Consider the following 27799-nt stretch of genomic DNA (forward strand, 5'->3'; position numbering starts at 1 on the left):
AAACCCTGGCTCTCCTCGGGCTGCGTTCCTTCACCTCTTCTATTTATCAAGTATGAAGAACGCTGCAGGAACAGGGCAACCTTCTTGTTATCTGATTACAACATCTCCTTGACTCTTTTAAGGCTCTGAATCGGATCATGGCTGTGTCTTAGCCGTTTTTGTTAAATGGTGCAATGATAACTTCCTTGTTTTTAAAAACACTCAACTCAAGTGTGATGCAAATACAAATCGATTGCCAAGCGAGGGCAACAAAGACTTTTGCAGAAACTCTTAAGTTTTTCCTTTATTTGATTGCCTGAGGAGGACAAACGACCATTGCTAAAGTCTACTCTAAGATTAGTGAAAGGACTTTGGAAGAACAAGTGATCCAAAAAGCAAAAGGAAATTGTAACAGATCGGACCATGTTCTGTGTGGTGACTTTGCAAGTTACAGGGTAGTGCAAATAAGCATAGGAAAAAAAGATATCTAAATCATTTTATTCCTTCCGCTACCAGGCTGCTGAACAGTAACAGCAGTCTTTAGGTTTGTGTCTTTACCATTCCTTTATGTCCTTATCGACCGGCTTTTTGCATAAGCCTCATGTTCACACAGGGAATGTTGACACACTGAACTGCCGGTTCAGTATAGGCTAAGTTTTCCAAAATAATCTGAATCCCCATGATGTTTTTGTCACGTTTTAACTAAATTCTGTCTGCCTTAAATCAAAGACACAATTTGGCTGAGATGGAACAAATAAAAAGTATGCTCTTGTTTTGTTTTTTTTTTAAAGAAGGCATCTTTGGATGTAATGCAACGGCAGCCATGTGAGTGATACCAGCTGTCAGTGTCCCCCGTCAGCTTCAGTCAAGAGGAAAGGTACTTTATTAGCGGTGCTCACTAAACCGTCTTTGAGCATCTCGTACACACAAATACACACAACACTTTGATTGCAGTGAAGTTGACAGGTGGAGGGGCAAACACAGTTGTCCCGAAGGAGCTACTGACACAAAAGTGACAGAAAGTTGCCATTAATAGAAATGAAAGGTGTTATCACTATGGCAACTGAGAAAAAAAAACAGAACTAATTATAGAGCTGATCTCATAATTCATATAGAAAGGTAAATAACAAAGGCAGTAAACTATGTTACACCATTACAGATATGACCCAGATGCAGGAAATTATACTTTCATAATATCCCTACGCGACATAAAGGGAAGGAACCCCACAGGCTCTCTCAGCACCTTTAGAAAACATAGGTCTGGCTTTAGAGGACAAAATGTAGATGATGAATCAAAAGTAATAGGCTAACATAATAGCTAAATAAGATCACCCAGGCGTGCATGTGTGTGTAAAAAAAGAAAGAAAAAAAGAGTGAGAAAGAGACAGATCAGTCTAAGGCCCCGCAGTCTGCTCCTAATCTAAATCTCGTGATCTGGCTTCTGTTGATTCTCTGACAGAAGGAGGGGGATGAAAAGAGTTGCAGTGGTCTGACAGAGATTTTTAAACCACCCCCAAGTCCTGCCACATACTGACGCAGAAATGAAAGTGAGTTATGTCACGTTAATAATGATCAATCATCATCTGCTGCCTTCTCTGCACTGACTGGTAATGCTGCACACGAGTTACATGTCTCACTCCAAAAAGGGTCATCTTGGGACCCCCTGAAGTTGGTTTAAACCAAGATTACTGTACAACTAATCATGTAATGGTTCTTAATGATTCAGTTGTTAAATACTCAGAATGACTAGTTTTACAAGTGCAAGATAATTAATTAAACAAATCATTATGAATAGATACCTATATTTAAGACCCATCTGTCGCATACCTGTCAAGTCTCCCGTTTTGGCCGTATTTTACCCCTCTTTCCCGCCGTCCTCCCGTATTAGTATTTTCCCGTAAATTTAACTTTTTATAATATAATAATTTTTAAAAAGGATTATTGTGCCTCTACAAACTGAATTGTCACTAATCTCGCGAGATCTGCCTCTTGCTGTAGCCGGGAAGGCAGTTCTCGCGAGGTTAGTGGCGACAACGGGAACAAACTCGGAACGACAAATCAGATGGATGGATGTAACGAAGGGGAAAGCATTTCTGCCAGAAAAGCGAAGACTTCATGTAAATATATATAAAAATGGGTGCCAGAGACCCACATGAGTGAAAATGACAAAGTTAAAGAAAATGTTTCACTTAAAGACAATCAATTTGTATATAAACTGAAAATATTTAAAATAAATGAATGTGCTTTAATTCCCCTTTGTGTTTTCATTTAAGCTCTATTATAGGAATTACATACATAGGAATGTCCACAGCATTTCAGTGTCAAAAAAGGTAAATAAAGAGCACGTAATTGTAGTGTGTAAGTGATTGACAGTAGGAATGGGCGATATTTTACCGTTCACGATATACCGTCAAATAAATTCCCCACGGTAAGAATTTGTTATCTCGCGGTAAAAACGATAAATTCTGGTTGATGACGTTTTTGTGTAAAGTTGATTTATGGTTCTGCGTTAAATCCACGCACAACGTACGTGAAGGAAGGAAGGAAGGAAATGAGACAGAAAGAAAGAAAGAAAGAAAGAAAGAAAGAAAGAAAGAAAGAAAGAAAGAAAGAAAGAAAGATATGAGCCTGAAAGAAAGAAAGAAAGACATGAGAAACAAAGAAAGAAAGAAAGACATGAGAAATAAATACATGAGAAAGAAAGAAAGAAAGAAAGAAAGAAAGAAAGAAAGAAAGAAAGAAAGAAAGAAAGAAAGAAAGAAAGATTCCTGTTGATACGTGTTTGTGTATACGGATCTGAGTCATTCCAGTTTTGCAGTACAGGTGTAACTCATTTAATTGGTTTTTATTAATTCAATTTAATTGGTGTAGTTTAGTAGCATTTAGTATCTTTTAGAGCAGTGATTTGGGGACTCCAAAGACTGAATGTGGTGATAGATTTATAGTTAAAAAGATGGAGTTGAATTGGTGTTTTTTTATCGTCATTTTTATCGTTATCGGGATAAATGCCAGAAATTATCGTGATACATTTTTTAGTCCATACCGCCCATCCCTAATTGACAGGTAGATATTTTAAATATCTTGTAAACCTGTCTTAAAATGTAAGATACTGGACCTCGGTTGGGCTGGTTGGACAGTGGGTGGCGGAAAATTTCCCTTATTTTTAAATCCAAAACTTGACAGGTAGGATCTGTCACAGTTGAGTATGTGAGAGCATCACCAGCACAAAGAAACAGGTTCACCCAGGCTGCATCCTGCTTGTGGAGAGTGGTACCTGCAGCAGCATCTCACCTGCAGCTCGGCTCCTTGCAGTCTACAGTCCATGTACTTTTCCCACGCATATGACAGATCAGCCTTGCGAGGACTGGCCATGTCGTCCTTCCTTCGGGTCCCCCACCAGCCTGGGCGATGGGAAAAGTCAGGAATCACTAAAACCTCTCTCTGGTTTCCTCCTCAGTCCTCCAGGTGGCTGGAAGTGGCCCGGACAGCCCGAACTGAACCCCAGATCTCCACCTGGCTCGTTCATTGCAGCTTCATGATTCACCCAAAGTGGGATTCTGCAGATAAACATGCAAGATGTGAAGGGTTTAGCAACACAAAAGACAACCAACAGAGACACTTTCGCTTTTAAAGACGCTACGGATATTTAAATGCGACGCACTTGAACCTCAAACTTCGGCCAGACGAGCTGAACACACTGTAGTGGCACCAAAACAACACGACCGGACTGTGCAGAAGCACTTGAGGCAGCTAGCTAGCCAGGTATTTGACAGAGTCAAGTCAAGTCTGATGGCGGCAGGAGGTAAGCTGTTTCCGGTTAGATGTATGCCTTTCAAAATAATAGCAAAAAAGCTGAAGTTTATTCTCACTAATCAGAATCTGGGGCCGGATTCACAAAACATTAAAAAAAAATCTTAAGTGTAATTTTTTTCTTAAATTCAGTCTTAGGCCCCGTTTACACGGAGCAAAAACGGTGGCGTTTTCATGCGTTTTGGCCGTTCGTTTACACGAAAACGGAGCTCAAAGTTACCAAAAACGATCATTTCTGAAAACTCCGACAGATCCTACCTGTCAAAAAGTGGAGATTTACAAAAACTCTGTTTTCACGTTTGCTTGTAAACGGAGGGAAACGGAGATTTAAGCTTCAGAACGTCACATTATGCAACAGAAACGTCACCAGCATCATTTGTGCGAGGTGTGTTTACAATTTGTTTGGCCACCGTCAATATTTTCTTGTATTTTATATTCTAAAGTCACACTTAAAAGTAACTTCACTTCTCTGTCACTCCAAATGAAAGACTCTCGTTCCGTCTTGGAAGTAACTGGCAGTCAAGGCTGATTTATGGTACCGCATTACACCAACGCAGAGCCTGCGGCGTAGGGTACGCGGCGACGCGCACCGTACGTAGGCTACGCCGTCGATTTAACGCGGAACCATATTCTGGCTTCACACGTGTCATTTGAAGAAAAAAGAGAAAAAGTTATATTCTCCAAAAAAGTTCTTAAGTATTTTCTCAACTTTCCTCTTAAGTTTCTTCTTAAGAAAAAACTTAAGAAAAAATGTTATTCTTGAAATAATAGTTCTCAAATTTGTTCTTGACTTTTTTCTTACCTTTAAGACAACCTTGACCTGTCTTAAAATTTCTTCTGTGAAAAGGTAAGCCTCTAATATCACCCTTTTCAACACATTTTAGATAAGTTTAGACTAGTAGGTCATAGTTTGAGGATATACTTTGTAATTAATTACACAAAGAGCCTGTTAACTGTTTGTTAGCATGTTTGTTAGCGTGGTAGTTAATTATTATAAATTTTCCCCAATAGTATTTTTTTTCGCACATTAATCTCATCCACCATAACCTCAAGCTCCTGCCTTGAAAAGTTCCTGCATCTCTTTTTCTCCTTCTCCATGTTTAGTGAGTGACTGACGGTTAAGACCCAAACTCTGCTCAGCTAGTGTCCATCAATCCACACTAATACATTTCTCCGGAATGAGTATGGATAGCGCATACTATTGAGTACGTTCTAATGTTTCGGACACACTAAAAAATCTCGCATACTCATTTTGCATGCTCATTAGGGTGGAAGTATGCAATTTCGAATGCAGCCATGGTTATTGAAAGGTACATTGTTACAGCATATGATTGTGGTTATTATTATTAGGGCCCGAGCACTGACAGTGCGAAGGCCCTATTGTAGGAGTTCTCGTTTTTATTTGTATTTTTCTTCCGACGTAATGAGGGCCTTTTTGCCCCCCTAAATGTGCCCCAAAAATCACCAAATTTTGCACGCAAGCCAGGCCTGGCTCAGCAGCGCCCCCTAGAAAACTTCGTGCCTCAAGCCCCACAATACGGTTTGACATACATGCACGAAAATCGGTACACACCTGTATCATGTCGCAACTTAAAGAGAAGTCTCTTGGCAGTGCACCATGGCCAAAACCGAACAGGAAGTCGGCCAGGGCGCCAGAGCACGTTCATCGCTGCTTGCAGCTTTAATTATTATTATTATTGCACAGTGATTAATTACTCTGAGACTCTATGAGTGATGGGAGTTCATCAGAGCAACAGCTTGGGGGAAGAAACTGTCTCTGAGTCTGGAGGTTTTGGCGTAATGTATATATATTATAATGCTCATTTTAACTTCTATCAGCAGCAGCAACAGCAACAATACTAATAATAATTATATTGCCAAATTACAAGATTACAAATAGAGGGAGAAAAACTAAAGCAAACCATACTGTAAACACATAAGACTCCTTTTTCTTTGGATAATGCATTGTCCTTGAAATTATGTTACATAACGTTATATATCATTTAAGTTGTTGAAAAGTCCTCTTATACTGCTGATACAATGACAATGGGCTTGAAGAATGTAGAAATAACCTCAAACAAAAATCAAACTTAAAGCAGGATATTTGTCAGCTGTTATTTGACTCCAGCAGCTGGACCATAACTATTGTGGTGAATACAATTGATGTACAGAAAGTTTCTTCAACTATAATTCAAATGTATTTCAATATAATAGGTCTTTAGTCAAAAAAATTGATGAACCCTAGTGTTTATCATTAACTTCACAATAACAGAACATGTCAAACCATTACTTTTTTGGATTACTACAACTTCAGGTGGGGTTATATTCTTTCAGTCTATCACAATATCCATGAATTACTGTACTCCACATATTTCTTTTACAGGACTGTCTCAGAAAATTAGAATATTGTGATAAAGTTCTTTATTTTCTGTAATGCAATTAAAAAAACTAAAATGTCATACATTCTGGATTCATTACAAATCAACTGAAATATTGCAAACCTTTTATTATTTTAATATTTTTGATTATGGCTTAAAGTGTAAGATTAAAATTCCCAGAATATTCAATTTTTTTAAGATAGGATATTTGAGTTTTCTTAAGCTGTAAGCCATGATCAGCAATATTAAAATAATAAAAGGCTTGCAATATTTCAGTGGATTTGTAATGAATCCAGAAAGTATGACATTTTTGTTTTTGTAATTGCATTACAGAAAATCACAATATTTTAATTTTCTGTGACAGTCTTTCAGAAAATGCCGCGCTTAATGTTTTATTTTGATAGTTCTGCACTTCCGCTGTGTTTCACGTTTAGGGTAACTAAACTGTAAAAGACATAAGCGATGGTCGACAACTTTACCCAAAATATTTTTATATACATAATTTTAAATCCAGAAGCAATTTATATAATTACTTCTATGAATCATTCAAAAAGTGAAATATATATTTAAAACTTTTATGTCTTTTGCAAATAGCCGTAATACAAAGCTGAACCGTACTGTTTGTCAGCTGTCAAAACTGTATCCAAGAGAAATGAACACATTAATAATTAAACTTATACATATAATTAGAAAATCTGCATGCGGCTAAATATTTCTAACATCCTTTATATATAAAAAGGAGGAATACATTTCATAAATATACCTTATTTTCTAGTAAATAAAAGCCAGTTAAACGCTAGCCTCCGTCGAGCTATCTTTTGTATTTTGAGCCCTCAGTTTTGACTGCAGGACAACATCCGACAGTAGCGCCCTCTTTTGTGACAAGGTGATGGTTCAAAACCCACTAGAACTTCAAGAAAATAACAAAAAAAACTTTTGATTAAACAAAAGCTGGTAAAGTTAATTTTGTGTTGTATTTCTTTTATTATGAAAATGCAAGCAAAATCTCGAAATATTGACTTGATCGTGTTATATGCTCAATTAATCTCAAATTAACAAATTAAAAAAATATATTGGATGTTTTTAAACGTTTTGAAATAAAAGTGTTCAATGCAAACATCTAATATGAAACTATAAGACTAACTTGCCTGTTTAATGTGTATTATCAAGGAATAAATCCTTTCAAACATATATGAGGGATAATTTATTCCAGGACTAGGACATTAAAACGACACTATTGTCTTGCTTCCCATTGGACAAGCCATTTCCCAATCCTGTCAATCAAAAGTACTGGATTTTCGATCAGTCAATGCCATGCTGCTGCTGAGTCTTTTTAATGGCACCCAATTTAATTTATTTACATATTACGACTCTTACTGGCACTTCTGAAAAAATATAATAGATATATAATAGATTATTTACAGTTGTATTTACATTTGGAGTGTACCTGCTTTTGTTCTCAGAACATCAATATTTCACCTGAGTTACTGCACAAAAGATAAATGGTTGCCCACAATCAATGTAAATGTCTTTTCTCCACGTACCACTTCTGCTGTGGTAAATATATTGCACAAGATTGTGTGAAAGCTTTCTTAAATACATGTGTAAGAGCTGACACAGTAAAGCAATGCCTCAGTCAGACGACAGAAGTGGAAGTGATTGACTAATTCACTTCCTGACTTCTCTCTCATATACACAGTACTCGAGTTGAGGGGGGATGAGGGGGGATGGCATCCCCCCTGAAATAAAAATGGTCAAAATCATCCCCCCTTTCCATCCCTTATGTCATTTCATCAATGAATGTGCTATTTCAACATTTAGAGTCATTACCAGAAAATTTACTTATTTGACAATTTTCACCTGTTTCAAGTAAATTTTCACTTGAAATAAGTAGAAAAATCTGCCAGTGGGACAAGATTTATCCTCTCATTACAAGCAATAAAATCTTGTTCCAAATGCAGATTTTTCTACTTATTTTAAGTGAAAATCTACTTGAAACAGATGAAAATTGTTGTTTTTTCCAGTGATAAGTCTTGTTTTAAGTGTAATGAGATTGTTTTACTAAAATGAGACATTTTAACTAGAAATAAGACAAATATTCTTGTTAAGATTTTGAGTTTTTGCAGTGATCCATTTTAATTATCCTGTGAAGGACAGAATCATATTGATAAGTTCAGAAAACTGTTTTTCATTCTTGTGTTTTGATGTATTTGATGTAAGCCCACTGGATATGTAAAGCTTACAGAAGGCTGCATTTAACTGCTGCTGTGTAATTCCTGCAGGTGTTTTTGTCAGTGCTATTATTTATAATATATTATAATATTTGTAATCAGCACAAATTATCTGTCCCCATATGATAAAATCCACCATCCCCCCTGATCTTTTTTTACAACTCGAGTCCTGCATATACACACATACACAAACAAATACACATTATATATATATATGATGTTAAAAATTAAGCTCATAGTCATAAGCTCATGTAATCAGCACCACCATCCAACACCAGATGGCGCTGTTGCAGTGCTAAAGTTACAAATATAGAGCCCAGTATGGTAGAAAAAGTTTATTTCTTTGTTACTAACCATTATAGTCATTATACAGATGTTTTCACTTCATTCCTCAACAATAGTTTAAGTTCATAGACTAAGTTTAAACATGTCACAGTGTAACACAACTGATATGAATTGACGTATGCTGCGGTGATGAGTTTCACATTAAATTATGCATCCCTTGAGCTTTATTCTCAGTTTATGTGCACTTGGCAAAAAAAAATAAAATAAAAAAAGTCAACATATTAGTGTTTACATTAACAGAGCTTAGGGGAGGCAGTGATTTTTTTTTTTTTTTTAAAGGGGTAAAAGTTTGTCTTTTTTTTAAGTATAGATAAGCATTACACTGAATGATGAAAGGCACAGTTAAGTTAATCTCTGGATTTCAGTGGCATTTTTGACAGTTAAATTTTAGTTTTGCTGAATGGCTCCGATTTTTCCGTGGGACCTCTGAACAGTGTCGACTCTCAGGGCTTAGTATCCACCGTCTCTGTCCACGCAGCCCACAGCCACTGTGTTGGTGGGACACTTGCAGGATCGGCCGGTTGGCGTCGCTAAACAGAGATGAGTGCAGCCTCCGTTGTTGACAGAACAGTAGTTTTGCCCTGGAAAAAGGAAAATAAACTCTTTTTTATAAACATGAAACATCCAAGGACACTTGTATAAAGAAGACAGCGCTGCACAAGGGAGGAGCGGGAAACAGCCTCTTTTACAATTGCTGAACACATCTAAAGGAAATAGCAAATTCCAGATGTTGGAGGCCCTCTCCCTTGACTCTACATTCTCTGGTTTTAAGCATGCAGCCTTATCTGGAAGGGAGGATGAAGCCTGGTGTTTAGTTTTATCATTAGTCATCCCTTCCCTTAATAAAAAGTACTAGGATCCCTCAAGAAGTGAACCTGTAACTCTCTTTAGGACGCAGAGGTCGCATACTGTATGAGCGCCTTCTTTCCCCCAGTAGCAATTTAGAAACAATTCGAGTAATTTAAGCATAAGCATTTTAGGGAGGCTGTTTCCTCCACAACAGTATAACTACCTGAAGGACACTGGGAGTAGGCCGTGGCGATTCCATACAGCTTGGTCCGTTTCTGAGGCTGGAACTCATCTGACTCCCTGCCAGAGTAGCGATCCACCGCAACCACGGCATCCCTGTTGTAAACACAATCACCGCAAGAGTTTAGCAATGTGGGGCTATATCAGCTTGAGAAATCCTCCCAACTCCTTGCATTTTGTGCAAAGTCTTGCCAAGAACGAGTTGATCGTTAGGGTCTGTTTCAGAGCCAAAGAGAGCATGGTTTGTGTTGTACGGCTAAATATTTCTAACATCCTTTATATATAAAAAGGAGGAATACATTTCATAAATATACCTTATTTTCCAGTAAATAAAAGCCATTTAGCCTCCGTCGAGCTTTCCTTTAATATTTTGAGCCCTCAGTTTTGACTGCAGGACAACATCCGACAGTAGCGCCCTCTTTTGTGACAAGGTGATGGTTCAAAACCCACCAGAACTTCAAGAAAATAACAAAAAAAACTTTTGATTAAACAAAAGCTGGTAAAATTAATTTTGTGTTGTATTTCTTTTATTATGAAAATGCAAGCAAAATCTCGAAATGTTGACTCCATCGTGTTAAATGCTCAATTAATCTCAAATGAACAAATGAAAAAAAAATATTGGATGTTTTTAAACGTTTTGAAATAAAAGTGTTCAATGCAAACATCTAATATGTAACTATAAGACGAACTTGCCTGTTAAATGTGTATTATCAAGGAATGAATCCTACATACATATATGAGGGATAATTTATTCCAGGATTATTCCAGGATTAGGACATTAAAACGACCGTGGCGAGAGTAGCCAGAGTAGCGATCCACCGCAACCACGGCATCCCTGTTGTAAACACCATCACCGCAAGAGTTTAGCAATGTGGGGCTATATCAGCTTGAGAAATCCTCCCAACTCCTTGCATTTTGTGCAAAGTCTTGCCAAGAACGAGTTGATCGTTAGGGTCTGTTTCAGAGCCAAAGAGAGCACGGTTTGTGTTGTATGTGCCCCCCCTTCCCCCCCGCCGACACCCTCACAACTGTCTCTCGCAAGGTTCAGCCGAGCTCACAGGGAGGCCTTGGGCAGGTCACTCACAGATGGCAGAGAAATTGCAAGCAGCTGTCACTTTTTAGGATCTCTGCTCGGGCCTGTGTCCGCGCACAGAAAGACACCCCCACCCGCATGTTTTTCTGAGGTAATGTAGAGGCAGCTCCAAGTTTCTGGGTGGGAGTGTCGGAGCACCGGGAGAACATGAAGGGGCCATGCCTGAAGTGTGGGGAGCTTTTTGACCCTTCACCCACCGCCTCGTTCCTCTAACTTGACAGATATGGACTCTTACGTTGCACAATGGGCCGTAGTTAACGGCTGTAATTCCTTCTTGATGCTACAATACTTTTGATTTCATTCATAGGCCAATTCCAAGTAGTAAGGTCATTCACAACAGACAGAAAAGTAAATAAAACAATGTTAAACCCCTTGATGCCTGATAAATCCCACTCTATGTTACATTAACGTAAAAATTCCAATCCTGTAACTTTTGCACAGACTCATATCCGGCACTTTACAAACCTCATTGTACATTTCTGTCTATACTTTTTACCTATCCTAAGTTCCTAAGTCACTTTTGTACAGACTCACCCGGCACTTTAAAACCTCATTTTGTACATTTCCGGTCTACATTTTATTTTACTGTATACTTTTTATTGTTTATACTTTCTATTGTTTATACATTTCATTTAATTTTATCTCGTACATATTGCTTTTATAATTGTATTGTGTTGCACCAATCACCATAACAAATTCCTCGTGTGAAAACTTGGCAATAAACCCTTTTCTGATTCTGATTCTGATAAAGTGTTAACACACCCAATTATGTTTACTAATTAATATTTCTTTTGTACCTTTATAAAAACATGAGGTCATTTTATCTATCTTTTAGAGTATTGTTTTCATAAATCTTTTCTTTTTCTTATTGTTTTGATTCTGGGGTCGTCCAGAGGTCTCAGAAAGGTATGTGTCAAATATGTGACATAAGGCTTCAAGAGGTTAACCTTTATTTACTTAACATAAGCAGAAAGGAAATTAAACTAAAATTAGGCACAGAAACAACTTTTTTTTTAAAGCTGAGAGAGAGAGGCATGTGTATCATTGGTTTTTCCACCCCCTACCTTTTTCAACTCCATGATGCCCCATGCGTTTCTAATATGAGTCAGGTCTGCACAGTCAAGCACATGCCCCCTGCGTCTGCGGAGCTACGCTGTGGTAACTTGTGAAAAATGAGGTGTGATTTTTGTCCAGCTGAAATAACTACAGGCCTCCCGGAGAAAGAAAGGTATCAAACTGAATGTTTGTCTGTCTGAAATGATTACATACACCGCTCTATCAATCTTAGCGTTGCATGTACACAGCTGATGCATTCTCATACCATCACAAATGCTGGGGTTTTCTCTTTCTGCTGATAACAGAGGTGATGGTCTCCTTTTTTTTCTTTACCTCCCCAACAGCAAACTGAAACATGGACTCGTCATCTGACCACAGAACATGTAGCCTCTTGAGATGGGTTCATGCTCTGAGAACCTGCAGGCACGTCTGGTATATGACTTGATATATGACTTTCTACATGAGCAGTAAAGTTTCAGGTTACACCGAAGGATGCAGCAGTGGTAACGATAATGACTAAGTTCTTCACAATTTTCCAGATAAATTATCTGAAACAGATCCTCTAAAGGAGTTTGAAACAAAGTTGTGACCTAATATTCATAAGGACTACTCAGCTTTTGGTGGTTATTTTCACAGGTTAACAGCCACAAAGTGCTTCACAGCGACCACGCATAAGAAAGCAAGAGACTTTTCTCATTTCATCTATAAACCTTCCTATGTTACTTGTCCCCTATTTGAATTATTGAGTGTTTTTGTTCGTATCAAATTATATAATAGTTTATATTATCTAAACACAACGAAGCTGGACACCGAAAACCCTGAAAATCTCTTCTTTTCTCTGAAACAATGGTTAGATAGCCCAGAAATCTTGGAATACAGCTAGCAGATTTAAATTTCCTTCGCAGATATATCTAGCTACCATCTGGGCACATCAGAGCTCATTAGTTACTGTATGACAAGAAGTCTTGGAAAGCCCATCAAATCAGTCTGGCCTTGTAGAGAGAGTCTCTGGGTGGATTTGACACAATGACGACAAAGCAGCGACGCTGCATCTGAGGATTAGCCGTCATTTGAACCAGATTTTGCATCAACAGTTAAGGATTCCAAAATGTTTCTTTGAAAATTGAACAGAAAACTGAAACAATTCCTTTGTGATTTCCTTTGTGTTTCCCATTTTGCAAAGGTTGCATTTAACTCCTCTACGCAACACACTCACCGTTGACTCAAGTCCATTGGTAGATACATCATCTTATTTGTTGCTTCTGATTAGTCATTGCGCTAACCAGATAAACTTTACTTGCTTTGCCTGGCCTTGCAATCTCTATGCAAAGGAAGTTTGATAAGCAGCAGTTGGTGCTGCTCCTTGGATGGTGAGACCTCGTTTTCAGACCCTACATCTTTCTAGATGGTTTGAATAAATTCACAAGTTTCTTATTATTTAAGTTTTTTGTTGCATTTTTCTTTTCACTTTGAAACTATTCTGGAAATGGGGTTTACTTCTGAAAACTCTGGATAAACCTTTAGCAGAAAGAAACATTCTACAAAAACAGAATAAACATATACATTAAGATGCCTTCCCTGAAATAAAATAAAAAAACAACAAAAAGCCACATAGAAAGTGATTTCTACATATAAAAAACAATAATAAAAAACAAAATACAAACCTTTGCCAGTCGGTATAGTAGATGTTATTCCCAAAAGACGTAATTCCAAAAGGATACTGGACCCCCTCCAAAACCTTGCTGCGGTCGCCCCGGTCAGGATGTATGCACTCCACTTTATGCGTGCCTGCAGGGCAGAGGTTCCAATCAGTGCTGGCCACAAAGCAGAGATGGGGTCATAGATCAGTCACCCGTCTACAACCTACCTGCGTCCGCCCAGCATAAGAGAGAACTCTGGGAGTTGTAAGTCAAGCCGTTGGGCAGGCCGAGGCCGTCGCTCACAAGCACGCGTCGGTTGGATCCATCCATGTGAGACGTTTCGATCTTCGGGGCTTCGCGGTTCCAGTCAGACCAGTACAGGTTTCTGTTGTAAGGACAGGTATGGCGTGAGTCTACTATTTAACCACATAAAATACTAATACATGTTTTTTTTTTACTTGGATTGCAAATGTATTTGCAATAAAATTGCTGGGGTTTTGTGTAAAGATGGAAGAAAACAAACAGACAAGACATTTAAAGGTGTTTCCCAGGATGATTTTTACTCCTAATGCTAAACTAATGGTAGTTATGCAAAAAAATAAAATAAACGGTAGATTGCATTTCCTATTTACTACATAATCTTAGTAACAGCATACAGGACTGTCTCAGAAAATTAAAATATTGTAATTTTCTGTAATGCAATTACAAAAACAAAAATGTCATACATTCTGGATTCATTACAAATCAACTGAAATATTGCCAGCCTTTTATTATTTTAATATTGCTGATCATGGCTTACAGCTTAAGAAAACTCAAATATTCTATCTCAAAAAATTTGAATATATGGGAATCTTAATCTTAAACTGTAAACCATAATCAGCAATATTAAAATAATAAAAGGCTTGCAATATTTCAGTTGATTTGTAATGAATCCAGAATGTATGACATTCCTGTAATGTTACAGAGTAAAAATATCATTATAAAACATTTTAATGGATATTTCTATTAGTTGGAAGGCAACATATTTTCGAAATTGTTTTCCCACTTCAGTCCATCATAAATTAACTTGAGACCAGGCAGTTGTGTGTGAGTTTTGTTCATAAAGGTGGATGGATAACTTATCATCTGGGTTTGTGGATGGAGGATTGAACTGTGATCGGTGATAATGGTTCATTGATCATCTTCCTCAGACGTACTTCTCACTTTTAGACTGGTATCTAACTTGTTCTAAGTTCAAGGAGCAAAGTTCACAGAGCATAAATAATGACCGTAATGCATTACACACCCATTAGGAGGGTCGGTGATGACGGCGCGGGGGTTGACGAGATCAGAGTCTATGACGACGCGGCGCTGAGTCCCGTCCAGAGACGCCACCGCGATGTGATCTTTCACCGAGTCCGTCCAGAACATTGTTCTCCCCAAGTGGTCGATGGCGATACCCTCAGGGCTCTCCAAATCTGTGAGGGGGAGACGTTACACGCTTTTACTTTACTTCAACTCTCCTGGTTGCTAAATGTGAAGAAATGAAACCTACCTGATCTAATGACAACAGTGGGCTCGCCCCCCTGGATGCTGGCCTTGCTTATTGAAGGGGATGTGATTTCTGTCCAATAAATCATTTTTTCCACACAATCATAGGCAACCCCAATGATGATATTCGCCTGTGGAGGGGGACAGCAAGCAACAGCTTCGTCAATCACGCTTTCTCCTTACAAAACTTGTAACAGATTTCTTTTTTTCCCTTATGTCTAGACATGAAAACAAACAAACTGAGCACAGCAGTTCAGTTCCGCCAGCTGCTTTAAAAATCAGCATAACACAAAGTGCAGACTCCAGAGACGTTGGGCTTATGTTAGTCATTAGTGTGAATTACGCCATGTGACTCCAATAAAGTGCAAGAAACAGATGGAAAGCTTCACAGAACAAGAGGAAGCATTCCGGCCAGGAAGGGGGACGACTGGAGTTAGAGCTCTAGCCGATGTGTGAAATAATTTATGTGCTGCAGTTGTTCTGATTGTTTTCGTCCTGCATAATCTGTAACGATTTGTTTAAAAAAAAAGAAAAAGAAGAAGGCGGAGGGAGAAACTTACAGGGAGGTGGAGGACAGCCTTGGCATCGCCCTTCTTCATGTCGTAGCCTTCCAGGGGGATGTGCTCTATCCTGCCGCTCTGAGCAAACAGCAGGTGTGTTCCTGGGGGCAGAACGTGGACGTCTGGTCGAGGGTGGGGTCCCACAGGTGTAGGCGCAACTCTGTGGTCAATACCTAATTAAAACAAAAATCAGGGATCACACAGATGTGGGGGGTGAACCAGACTCAAATCACTTGAAGAAAGGAATGCTTGGAATGCTCTCCATGTACGGTAATTTCACTGCGGTGTCTCGTCGCCGACAGGTAAAGCGTTTACTCACACATGGGCCTGCTGCCAGGTCCGGACCGACTCCCGGGAATCTCTCTTCCATACAGGTCCACGCACCAGCACTGTCCCGTGCTCCTGTCGCACTGCATCGGCTCGTAGTCGCCGTTCTCATCGCAGGACGGGATGAACTGGCCCAGTTGGGGGCCCCGTGGGCCAAACTGTGTGACGGCCAGGAGACCGTCTCTTTGGGTCTCACAATGTGTTCTGGCCTTCTCTGCTGGGAAGAATGAAAACACAAGAATGAACTATGCAATGTCACAACCCGACATGAGAATTCAAGTATATTTTATTATATTGTGTTCTTTTTTTTTAATTAAGCTACTAAAAAAAATAAATAAATAAATCCACATCCTTTGGAAGGCGTAACAAATTCCTTTTGGTATCCAGAGGAAAAATGAGAAACAGGATCCAGCTGGCAGCGATGCAGTCTGTTGAGGAATTCATCCCTAAACACTACTCTTTCCCAACTGGAGGGAATAAACAGTGTTGAGAGTGACATGATGTGTTCTCTGTTATCAGCTGTTGAGTCTGCAGCTGCATCACAATAAACAAAATAACTAACAGACTTTTCTTAATGGCTGATACTAGGGCTGTGCGATTAATCGATTTTAAATCTAAATCGGATTTATTAATCAAGATGATGTTAAAAAAAGGAAAATCGGAAAATCGATTTTTCCTTTTTTGCAGCTGGCTGCATTACAGACAGAGCTCGTCTAGTCATCTTTGTTTGGTCAAGAAAATTGTAAATGTTGTCACTTTACTAAACTCAAGGAGGATTTACAGTATCTTTCAATTGCACTTAATTCCCAATAGGGAAATTTGTTTGCTATTTTTCTTTAAAAATAAAGATAAAATATTTGAAACAATTTATTCCATTGTCTTTTGTAGTTTTACCAAAAAAATCGAAAATCGGGTTTTCAGAGAAAAAAATCTGGATTTTATTTTTGTCCAAAATCGCCCAGCCCTAGCTGATACTCAAAATAACATGGTATAGCAGGGATGCGGTTATACATGTGGTGACCAGAGTGGTGGCTTTTCAAAAGGACGCACCTGAAGAGCAATAGAAGCCGTCGCCGTCGTAGCCTGGGCTGCACCGGCAGATAAATGATCCCTGGGTGTTGATGCACTCTGCGTGCTGGTGACATCTGCCCGTCTGACACTCGTCTGCGTCTGCAAGCAGGATATGAGAGGGTGTGAAGGTGCAGACCGTAGCTAGATCAAGCGCCGAGGATGAAGCCCCTAAATGTGGCCGTGCAGTCGAATCCATACAACTGTTTCTGTTAGGTTAGCTGTTTACAGTCCTGTCAAAAATAGATACTACATCTAAACTATGTGGCAGAACTTTAAGAGACCTTTTGCTTGAATGCATGCTGTTGAACTTCAGTGACCTAAAGCAACTTTGGAAAGAAGAGTGGGCCTAGTTTGGAGATACAAGCTCAAACAGAAAACAACCACAAGTTTAGGTAAAATCACAATGCAAGATTTCAGGTTTTCTTATTTATTTCAGTTTATATTTGTCTAATTCAAAAACCTGAAAAAGACCAAGTAATTTCTTGTATGTATATATATACAGGGAGAGAGTACAGCTCAGATGCATTAATCACGGTAGCACAGGCCTTGACCACAAGAGCAATAGGGGCCAGGGTCTATCACACCAAACAAGCCTCCAGCTGCAAACTGTGCAAAGATGCCCCCAGAAACAATCCAGCACATTGTAGCAGGATGCAAAATGCTGGAGGGCAAAGCATATGTGGAACGAATGGTTTTAGAGTACAGAAACATCTGCACTGGATAGGGGTTGGAAATAGTAAGGTCAAGTTGGGAGAAACCTCCACGGGGGGTGGAGAATGAAACAGTGAAGATACTGTGGGACTTCCAGATCCGGACCGATAAATTGGAGAAGTAGCAGGAGGGGATGGAGGGAGGGATAAACAAGATTAGTGGTGGGGAAAAAATCAATATTGCAATATATTGTTGCTCTCTCTGTCGCAATAAATAATCGATAAACTGACGGTAAATATCGATATTTTATTACAACACACATAATGGATTTAGGCGGTTGTCACCGCACTATTGTTCATGCACTTCAATTTGTCCAGCTGTACAGAGTTTACATTTACAAGACTAGGAGGCAGTTAGGTTCTATACAAATGCACTTTCTTTGTACATTGTATGAAGTTTTGGCATTGAATAAATGCATAACTACGGACGTTTTCCTTTTTATGGGTACTTTTTATTTTTCAGTCACATATATCGTGATATATCTTTGATGAAATTTCTTACAATATATCGAATATGGTGGATATCGTATATCGCTATATTATCGTTATCGTAGGCCACATATTGCCACAGTATTGAATCGTGAGTTACCCGTATCGTCCCACCCCTAGACAAGATATGGGTTGTTGAAGTGAAGGTTGTTGAAGCACTGAAGTGTCTCCAGTAGATCCTACTAACAACATCAGAGATCTCCGCCCAGAAGAGCCCAGTCGTAGGAACAGCGCAGATACTGCTCAAGCTCTCAGGCCTCTACTAGAGACCGCTCAGAGATTGATTTGCAGATGCAATAACTACTTATTAAATGGGCTAATTTAAAAACCTTTCAATTCTTGACTGGAAGTATTTCAGGAATAGAAATCTCTGCCGTACCTTGGCAGGCTCTTCCGTCTCCTACATAGCCGGGCAGGCAGGAGCAGACGTAGGATGAACCTCCCGTGTAGCTGCACTGAGCACGCTCAGGGAGGTCACAGTCGTGGCTGCCGTCCTCACAGGGGTCCACCGGTCGATCCACCTCTTAGAAGAGGAAAACAGTTGAGAAGTAAAACCAGCGTCTTCAAATGATTAAACAACTGAGGTGCACCGCGTTGATAGTCTCATTGAAACAGAGTCTGGTTTTTACATCCCATCATAAGATTGATTAAAGAGCTGTTGGACAGTCTGGTCATGGAGAACTATACATATCTCAGCCACCATCACCTTCCCAATAATTTACTGCACTAAATTAAAGTTTACATCTGAATCTCTTGATTACTTGCAAGCACAAAAATCCCACTTACCAATGCAAGTCCGTCCATCGCTGCCGAACTGATACCCATCGTCACATTCGCAGCGGAAGGTCCCGGGCTGATTGTTGCAGACCGAATTACGTCCGCAGATCTGAAGATTCTCGGCACACTCGTCGATATCTGACGGAAAGAACAGGCTCTCATCACATGCTAATATTAGCTTGGAGTTCGAAGTCTGGGTTTGTTATGTCAGAGCCCTTCTTTATCAGACCTTGAGAGATCACAGGGAGACCCTTGATTAGATTTCTTAATTATCTGAAGATTAGCATCTGTCTCAAATACTTCCTGCCTTTCTTTACTGCGTTTGCTCTTCCTGTTGGCTGACCAGCGTGGGACCACACTGGATATGTCAACCTGGTCTCAGGCCGCGCTAATTGGTACCGCTGTTCGTTTCCCGAGGAAGGAAGACTTTAGAAACTTCAGTTAAAGTAATCATGGGTGTGAAACAGATAGGGGACTGTAGTATTTACTTGAAAGCAGAAAATGACGTGTGGAGAGAATCTATACCTTACAATGTCATAATTACTAAACAGTTTACAGTACATAGTGTATACATAGTTTTAAACAAAACTATGTACACAAAGGTCCATCTTTGTCTTGTATCGTATGACTTCTTCATACCGTAACATCTCCGGCCATCGCCGTTGAAACCAGAAGCGCACTGACAATTAAACTGGGTTCCCTGGCCGGGTCGGCAAACAGCATTGGTGTCACAACCGTGTCTTCCAGTGAAGCAGGGGTTCTCCTCTCGCTGCCCTCCTGAGGAAGGAAAGCATTAGACAGGTTTTTCATAACATTATAAAGCCTACGTGAGGGAAAGAGTAACAATAATACAATTACTTCTTTTTTAAATGTGAGAAAAGATGTTGCGCTGGAGGAAGGAAGTGAGCTCAGACCAAAACAGAGACCAAAATAAATCTCCTCGTCCTCACCGTTGACATCCCCGATCTTGTTGCTCATGGCGAACCGGATGAGTTTATTATTAGAATCATATAAGACAAAGACCTGTTCGACCCTGAGCAACTGGGAGGGTTTCACGTCTTTCAAAGGCTCGCTGTGCTGGCAGCTCTGGAAGGTGATGGTCTCCCGCCACTGATACGTCCTGGTCTCAGTGGATCCGTCTGGCAGCGTCACTTTGAACTCCCGCGTAGAGGACGAGGTGATCACTGAAAGGTCAGATAATCTGATAAGTAACAACCACAATAACGACTTCCTAGTCCAAATTCAGCGCAGGACTGCGAGTATCAGTTCTTAGTTGAAACCATGTCTTACAGTTGTTGCTGTACTGGTAGATCTCAGAGTAAGGATCGATCTGCACGGTGGAGCCAAGGGCCAACTCGGGGACCTGACCGCTCAAAGTGGTGCTCACCACCAGGTGGTCGAGCTCATCTGCACCTTTGAATTCTTGCCTGATTGACAGCTTTTCATTCCCAGGCAGAAAGGTCACCTCCGCCTGCCGCATGAACTCCCCCCCTTCAGAAGACAGAGAGGAGGTTAGCGTTAAGACTCTAGTCCAGCATGAACTCTTGCCGCTTGTTTTTCTGACACAAACCGAGGAAATCGGAGGGGAATTCAGTTAACAAAGCTGCAGCTGTACGGCGAGTAAGTGTGTAGTTCTTGCATCTTTACTTTGTAGGTTTTTCTGTCCAAGTAAAGCCTGTGAAAACCACATGAGGAACTAATGAGATTTGCTTTTTAACTCACCGATGATACTGAAGCCATTCTTGAAGCCAGGTTGCTCCAGAGCAAATGACCACCCAATCATACTACCAAGGGCTGACAGGGGCTGCAGGGAGGGCCCAAGATTCTCGGGAATGTCACTAATGGCGACATATGATCGGCCGTCATTCACCACAACGTATGAGTGGAGATCGTTGCTACTGAACTCCAGTGGAGAAGGAGAGTTGCCCACATACACTCTTCCGTTTAATTTACCATTCATCCTTTGTGGCTTTCCTGCGAAAAAAAAAACCAAAGTCATAAGGAGAAGCAAAAATTACGACGGAGTATTAGGGCCAAACTAAGACAAAAAAAAGGGAAATTACGAGAATAAAGTCATAATATTATGAGAATAAAGTCGTAACATTACGAGAATAAAGTCATAATGTTGCGAGAATAAGGTCGTAATAGAATAAAGTCATAATATTGTGAGAATAAAGTCGTAACATTACGAGAATAAAGTCGTAACATTACGAGAATAAAGTCATAATGTTGCGAGAATAAAGTCGTAATAGAATAAAGTCGTAACATTACGAGAATAAAGTCGTAATATTGCGAGAATAAAGTCGTAATATTACGAGAATAAAGTCGTAATATTACGAGAATAAAGTCGTAATATTGCGAGAATAAAGTCGTAATATTACGAGAATAAAGTCGTAATTTATGAGAATAAAATCGTAATATTATGAGAATAAAGTTGTAATATTATGAGAATATAATTTATGAGAACTCTAACAGGAAGAGCATCTTCTCCCTGTGTTAAAATGAGGAATATTGAGCATCTTGTGAAGTTCTATTTATATATTTATAATATATTTAATATTACGACTTTATTCTCGTAATATTACGACTTTATTCTCAAAATATTACAACTTTATTCTCAAAATATTACAACTTTATTCTCGTAATATTATGACTTTATTCTCATATTATTATGACTTTATTTTTTATTTTTTGTCTTAGTTTGGCCCTAATAGTCCGTCGTAGAAAATATCATGACCCTGAAAACTAATTTTCCACGTTTGTTTTGATTATAAGTCTATCATTTCCTGCTCTGTACTATGCAGTGTTATACACAAGGAAAGAATGTTAAAAATTGTGTTAAATGATGATTTCAATAGTCTAAAAAGAGATTCACCCGCATTACAGTGTTTCAAAGAAGAGAAGAATTAGAAGCATACCCTCCGCCACACACTGTATGCCATTTCCGTAGTATCCAGGCCGGCAGTGGCAGCAGTACCCACTAGAGTAGTCCTTGCAGTCAGCAAACTGGGAACACTTATTTCTGTTGTTGGAACACGTCCCAAGGTTGTATGAGAACACTAAAAACATGGGAAAATAGGAACATTAAGAATATCACTGGATCAGAATATTGTTTAAATGACACATAAAAATTATTTTTTTTTGCACCAGAAAAATAATAAGAACTCTGTCAGGCCATCTGAAATGGTGCAGCACAGGGTTCTGACCCTGATCAGTTACAGTTTACAACATAAAAGCATCATATTATACTCCTTAATGAAAACTTCAATGTCCGCTTCTTTGCAGATGACACCACTTTATAACTCTCATGCTTCACTCCATCCCTGAATATTAATCAGTCTATTTGTCAGTCTCCGTTCAAGATTCATATCAACCTGCTGGCTTTAAAATCAAACATCAACACTTAAAAAAAAAAAAAAAAAGAAAAGAAACAAAACGCAGCTCATTTAAGCCTTCCTCTCATGGACTTACCATCCACATTTATGACTGCGTCATCCAGCTCCACCACTTCAGGGTTCTGCGGCCGATTTGGCTGGTACTGAACTGGATGGATTTCAAGCTGTCCTGGATCATAAGAAATGTATTTAACTTGTCCATCAGCAAGCATGGTGGCCTGTGGTTCGGCCTCGGTGGGAAGGTCAGAGACCTCGCCAGGAGCCACGTTGCTAAAATACGGAGAAGTTCCAACTTCGAATACCCAAACACCCTGTTGGCCGGAGTTGGTCTCTCTGTGAAGGGTTAAAAACTCTTTTACAGTCACATTCAAACATTCTGCAAATGTTCACAGCGAGGTGTACATGATCTAAAAATAGCAACGAGGGCTCACAGCCACTTACTCTGCCAAAGCCCTCACAGACTCCTCATCCTCAGTGGTGACGCGGTAGTATTCCCCCTGACTGGAAAACAGGAACCCTTGGACCAAACCTTTACTGAAACCAGCATGCATGATCACACTGCTGTCTTGTACGGGTGTGGTGGCAAACTGTACCCCGTCCCTTGCGTAGAGGAAGATAGCATATGAAGCAGTCTCCAAGGATGCAATAACCAGCTGGAAGGTGTTTCTCTGAGCGATAAAATACGAGTGATTATATAATCAACTAGCTCCACCTGAAATGACTTGAATGACTCGACAGACCATGTGATGCTCACCTTCTTGTCAATGCCAGACTCTCTGGTTTGTCCATGGGCGGCGATGTCCACCCAGGTTATCACCACAGCATGAGTGGGATTAACCTCAGCGTCCTCTGGGAAGGCCTTGTTGATGTGCTCAGCCGCCTGGCGCAGGGTACCCGGTCTTGAATCTTGTCGGAAGAAGACTTTCCCCACACCGTCACTCGTGTCCAGGTCTCCTTGCAGAGCTGCAATCATGCCAAATTTCGGGGGCATTTTTCCAAGATATGTCGACTCGCTCGGTGGCTCTGTTGTGGCAACAAAACCATTGGTGTTGATCTGAAATCAAAAGCTCAAGTTGACCATTTGCATAGCAAGAAACGAGATGATTGCAGCAGAGCACAACTAGAAACTGCTGCACGGCAGAGGCAGGCCCAGTTCAGCCTGACCCACTTTGATCTATGTTCCTCACTCATTAGACTAATGATCCAAGTCAGCTGCTATGTCCTCCAACAGCGCTAATGAACCAACAAGCTCCCAATTAACACAACTTTTACACACTTTTTAAGCTTTGTTTTGTTCTTTTTTTAAATGTGCACCTGCAAACTTTCTAAAAACAGAAGAGAAAGTCTGGGTTCATGGTAAAAACATGCACATACTCCTTCACTTCCTGACCAAGGGAAAACAAAAATAGTGTTCCTGGCCCGGCCGTACTGTTTCCTGTCCGTGCCCCTGACGAGCAGCCCCAGAGAGCCCGAAGATTGCTCACTAATCTTCATTACAGAAACTTCCTGCGAAAACAGCAAGCTTGAGCTGGGAAAAGGATCAAATCTCAAAGATGTGGAACACAGAGAAATCCTAGGAGCTAGTGGGTAACATATGCACAGGCTTGACTGAGTGGGACTTGTGCCAATGAGAGAGCGGCAGAAGTTGGTGAAAAGTTTCTAACTCGATTTGAGACAAAAACGGATGTTCTGCAAGTTTGTCTGTTACCAAAAAAACTGGGCTCAGACAGTTCGGGGTAGACTGGCTCGTAAATGAAATACAAAACCATTTAGGGAACTCTAGAGGGAAATTAAGTTTGTGGTGGGTGATGTAGGTGGTAGTCACCCTCGTCTCTTTTAAGAAAGAATGCCTCAGGCTCTTCATGACCTCCTAAACAGATTTGCTCTTTGAATGAGACTGGTGTGCTACTTTGATAAAACAAATAAAACTCACTCATTATAAACAGATGCTGTCTGATCATGTAGTTTTCAAACATTAAGTAATTAAAGCCTGACATTTATAGCATAAGAATTATAATTGCTGTTTTTTTTTAATTATCACTTTTGATTAATGTGAACAACTTACTAATGTGATAATCTAAAGTTTCTGTTGTATTTTATGTGTTCTTTACTTGATAGCTTCTTTTCTGTTTTGTTGTTTTAGTGTTGGGATTTCAGGGGTTGAACTTTTTCCAGGTTTTGGGTTTTCTGGTTCTATTCGTTGGGCTTGTTTTGTGTTCGGTTGCTTTCCTCCCCCTGTCTGTGTCTTTCTCCTGTTGTCTTTCCTGACTGTCTTGTCTGGTCTTGTGTCTGCATATATTATCCTGGTTTTCATTCCTTCTCTGCTGTTATTATTATTATTCTGTTTGTCATGTGTGCTTGGGATTTTTCTTGGGACTTCACTGTGGTTTTTGCTCCTGTCAGTATCCTGTCAGTATATATATATACATACTATATATGGGTCTCAATCGCAGCTATTTACACTTCTACAGAACGTATCAAATTAATCGCAATGGGACATCAGTGAGATTTTTGCAGTTCAAAACAATCAGGATGGCTGCAGAATTGCTTATTACACCTCGGATCAACAGGTTTTTACTGTAAGACCAACATCAGTCATTCACCAGCGTTCTTACTCCACTACACCTTATTTCAAATATCCTTTTGTTAAAGCTCGCCTGAGTGCTACTCTGCTTACGCCATGCCTATCTAGTGGCATCCAGCTCCATTGTGAGTGGCCCCTGGAATTAAAAAGTTGAATCCGAAGAAACCAGACTAATTATTTTTATCAAAGAGAGAACAAATTAGGATGTCTGGCCAGACCAGGCTTTGATAGTGTGGATAATATAATTCTTCTTAACAGATTGGAAAGCTGGGTGGAGCCATCAGGAACCATCCTCAGTTGGATCAGATCATATCTCAAAGGCCGAGACTGTGTTGTTTTTAAGGGTGAACATGAATCCCAGCTCGTACCATGACATGTGGAGTCCCTCAGGGGATGATTCTTGGGCCACTGCTATTCAGCCTCAAAGTGCTTCCTCTAAGTCAAATGATACATGAAAACGTTGATGACCCTCAGATTTACTTGGCTCTTTCACCAATATCAGTGCTTAAAGCAAGCGAATATCTAAATGGAATAACATTTCATTCAACTAAATACAGACAAGACAGATATAATTATACTTGGCAACAAAAATTAAGGTGCTTAAATTGCTGCCCAGCTTGATTTCAGAGATACTGACACAAAACTGTAGGTTAAGTCTTGGCGTTTTACTTGAGTCAGACCTGAGCTTCAACAGCAACATCAGGACTATGACTAGATCATCTTCTTACCACTTCAAACAAATATACAGAGTCAGTGATCTCACATCCAGAGAAGACTTGAAGAAGTTCTTCCACAGCTTCACCGCCAGCCCAGTAGACTTAATACCATGGTCTTCTGTAGTCTTCTAGTCTTGCCAAAAACTCGTAACAATGATCAGGAAACATGAGCACATCACCCCTGCTTTCAAATGTTAACACTGGTCACCAGTGCCCCACTGGACAGACTGCAAATTGTCGCTGCTAGATTACAAATCCATCAATGGGGTCACAACTCAGAGATCTCTATGAGGGCGGGTGGACACAGAGCCAGACACAGTGGAAATGCATAAAAAAAAGGGAATAAAAGTTCCTATTAATACATTTTGCCCTAACTCTAACCACTTTTAGATCTAAACTGGAAAAGCTACTGTCTTCCTGTGCCTTTCATTGGTTAGATTTTCTGCAGCACCTTTTAATGCACTGTAACTACACCGTTACTACTCTGCCCTGGTGTTATTTCTTTGTTTAACGTTTTCATGCGTTTATTTTCTATTGTTAATGTAATGTTGATCTAATTTTCGTCTTTTGTTTTTGTTTTGTTTGCATCGGGTTCATGGGTGCAGATCCCGGGGGGGACAGGGGGGGACATGTCCCCCCCAATTTCTGAAAAACATGAATTGTCCCCCCAATAAAAATACCCTAAATTATTCAAAATTGAACAAATGTATTTTCAGACTTAAAGGTTGAATATGTAGAATATTTATTAAAAAATATATTTCTAAAAAAATAATACATCCACGGTGCGTTTAGATGTGTACAGATTGAAAGTATTGCTATGCCATACATTTTATTTTTTAGTCTGAATTAATATTTTTAAATTTTTTTTGACGGGCTCGAGTCGAGCTGTTTAGGACAAATAAACAAGAAATAAACAAGAAAGGTAAGCACAATATGTGCAGATGTGCAGTATTGTGCAGTATTTTTTGGCGAGCCTTTACCAATTTATGGCATGGTATGATTTGCATATTGGCAAAAAATTAAAAATTAAAATCACGTTGGTGTCCCCCCAAATCGGATCTGCACCCCTGATCGGGTTAACATTCCGTTTTTGCCCTTCAGTCCGCCTCTCTCTCTCTGTCAGCCCATTATCCACATTCAGTGTCATTACAACAGAGATGCGGCGCTTATTTGGAAAGTGGAACTACGGGGACTAAAATGCTGCTTGTCCAACGTAATGGTCCATGTCCATAAATAAACTAGAATAAATAAATAAACACGTCGGAAAACAGCCTTTCACAATCAATTTTGAAACTTATAAACACCCCAAGCACAACATACTTCAGACAGTTGTATTTAACATGGACTCGTTGCTAGATATGCTGGATTACAAAATAGGGAGGTCTTTCGTTTCAGGGTCAACTGTAGTGATAAACTCGAGGGAACTCAAAAGAATGCGAGGACGCACGCATTCCCTCAAGACTGACCAGCCTCCCAGATAAATAAATCAATATTTATAAACGAACCAGACCGACAGAGAAAAGGGTCTTATCCCACAGGAGTTACATTTTGCAACGTCCATGAAATCTAACTGCAACTTCTGACCCCATTCCGGGGTCTCTGGTCTGCGCAAATGCGCAAAAAGAAACCCCCGACGCACAGTTAAGGCTGATTTATGGTTCCGCGTTACACCAACGCAGAACTTACGCGTAATGGTACGCGGAACCATAAATTAGTCTTTAGTTGTTGTCCCGAGCGTTGGTAAGGGTGTGACAGCGGATAAAGTGAGCTGGTTAAACTTACAAAAATGCTGCTGAACGTGCCATCATAAAACAGCACCGGTTGGGTCACTTCGAGTCGGTGCGTGTGGTCACTGCCGGGCTCCAGCGGCCGGTCCCCGGCGCTCAGTCCGAAAGGGAAAAACTCGTCTCGTCTTACGCTGTGCACAGACGCCAAAAGTCCGAGAAAACTCACACACAAGAACCGTCCTTGCTTGTGCCAATCCATTGTTCGCCCTTTCAGAGGCAGCCGAGCTCCGGGTCGTGAGTTATAAGAGGGACCAGACCGTCCGGACTGTGGGCGGAGCGGTGCGCGGCGCAG

At 40.0% G+C, this 27799-nt stretch overlaps 2 protein-coding genes across 3 annotated transcripts in view; both read right to left on the reverse strand.

Moving 5' to 3' along the window:
* Positions 1 to 3764, reverse strand: part of lyst (lysosomal trafficking regulator) — an 85796-nt gene extending 82032 nt beyond the window's left edge. The window contains 2 exon segments of the mRNA XM_061745876.1: positions 3271 to 3536; positions 3641 to 3764. Coding sequence (XP_061601860.1) covers positions 3271 to 3351 — 81 coding nt within the window. The 5' untranslated portion in view covers positions 3352 to 3536; positions 3641 to 3764.
* A 4954-nt stretch (positions 3765 to 8718) lies between these two features.
* On the reverse strand, positions 8719 to 27787 carry nid1a (nidogen 1a). Of its 2 annotated transcripts, XM_061744796.1 has the most exons (20): positions 27503 to 27784; positions 23175 to 23474; positions 22862 to 23088; positions 22497 to 22753; positions 21944 to 22084; positions 20748 to 20999; positions 20316 to 20516; positions 19976 to 20209; positions 19665 to 19802; positions 19035 to 19163; positions 18628 to 18771; positions 17029 to 17148; positions 15971 to 16192; positions 15652 to 15824; positions 15096 to 15222; positions 14847 to 15018; positions 13789 to 13946; positions 13586 to 13709; positions 9756 to 9868; positions 8719 to 9324 (listed from the first exon to the last, which is right to left on the reverse strand). In XM_061744796.1, exons 1-20 carry the CDS (start codon positions 27704 to 27706, stop codon positions 9194 to 9196), a joined length of 3567 nt encoding a protein of 1188 aa, XP_061600780.1. In that variant the 5' UTR covers positions 27707 to 27784; the 3' UTR covers positions 8719 to 9193. The 2 variants fall into 2 exon arrangements, with proteins under 2 accessions (XP_061600780.1, XP_061600781.1); XM_061744797.1 differs by lacking the exons at positions 8719 to 9324; positions 9756 to 9868 and adding an exon at positions 10517 to 10607 and having other exon boundaries at positions 27503 to 27787.
* Between the last annotated feature and the right edge of the window lie 12 nt (positions 27788 to 27799).

This window comes from Cololabis saira, chromosome 17, assembly GCF_033807715.1.
Source record: "Cololabis saira isolate AMF1-May2022 chromosome 17, fColSai1.1, whole genome shotgun sequence".
Lineage (NCBI taxonomy): Eukaryota > Metazoa > Chordata > Actinopteri > Beloniformes > Belonidae > Cololabis > Cololabis saira.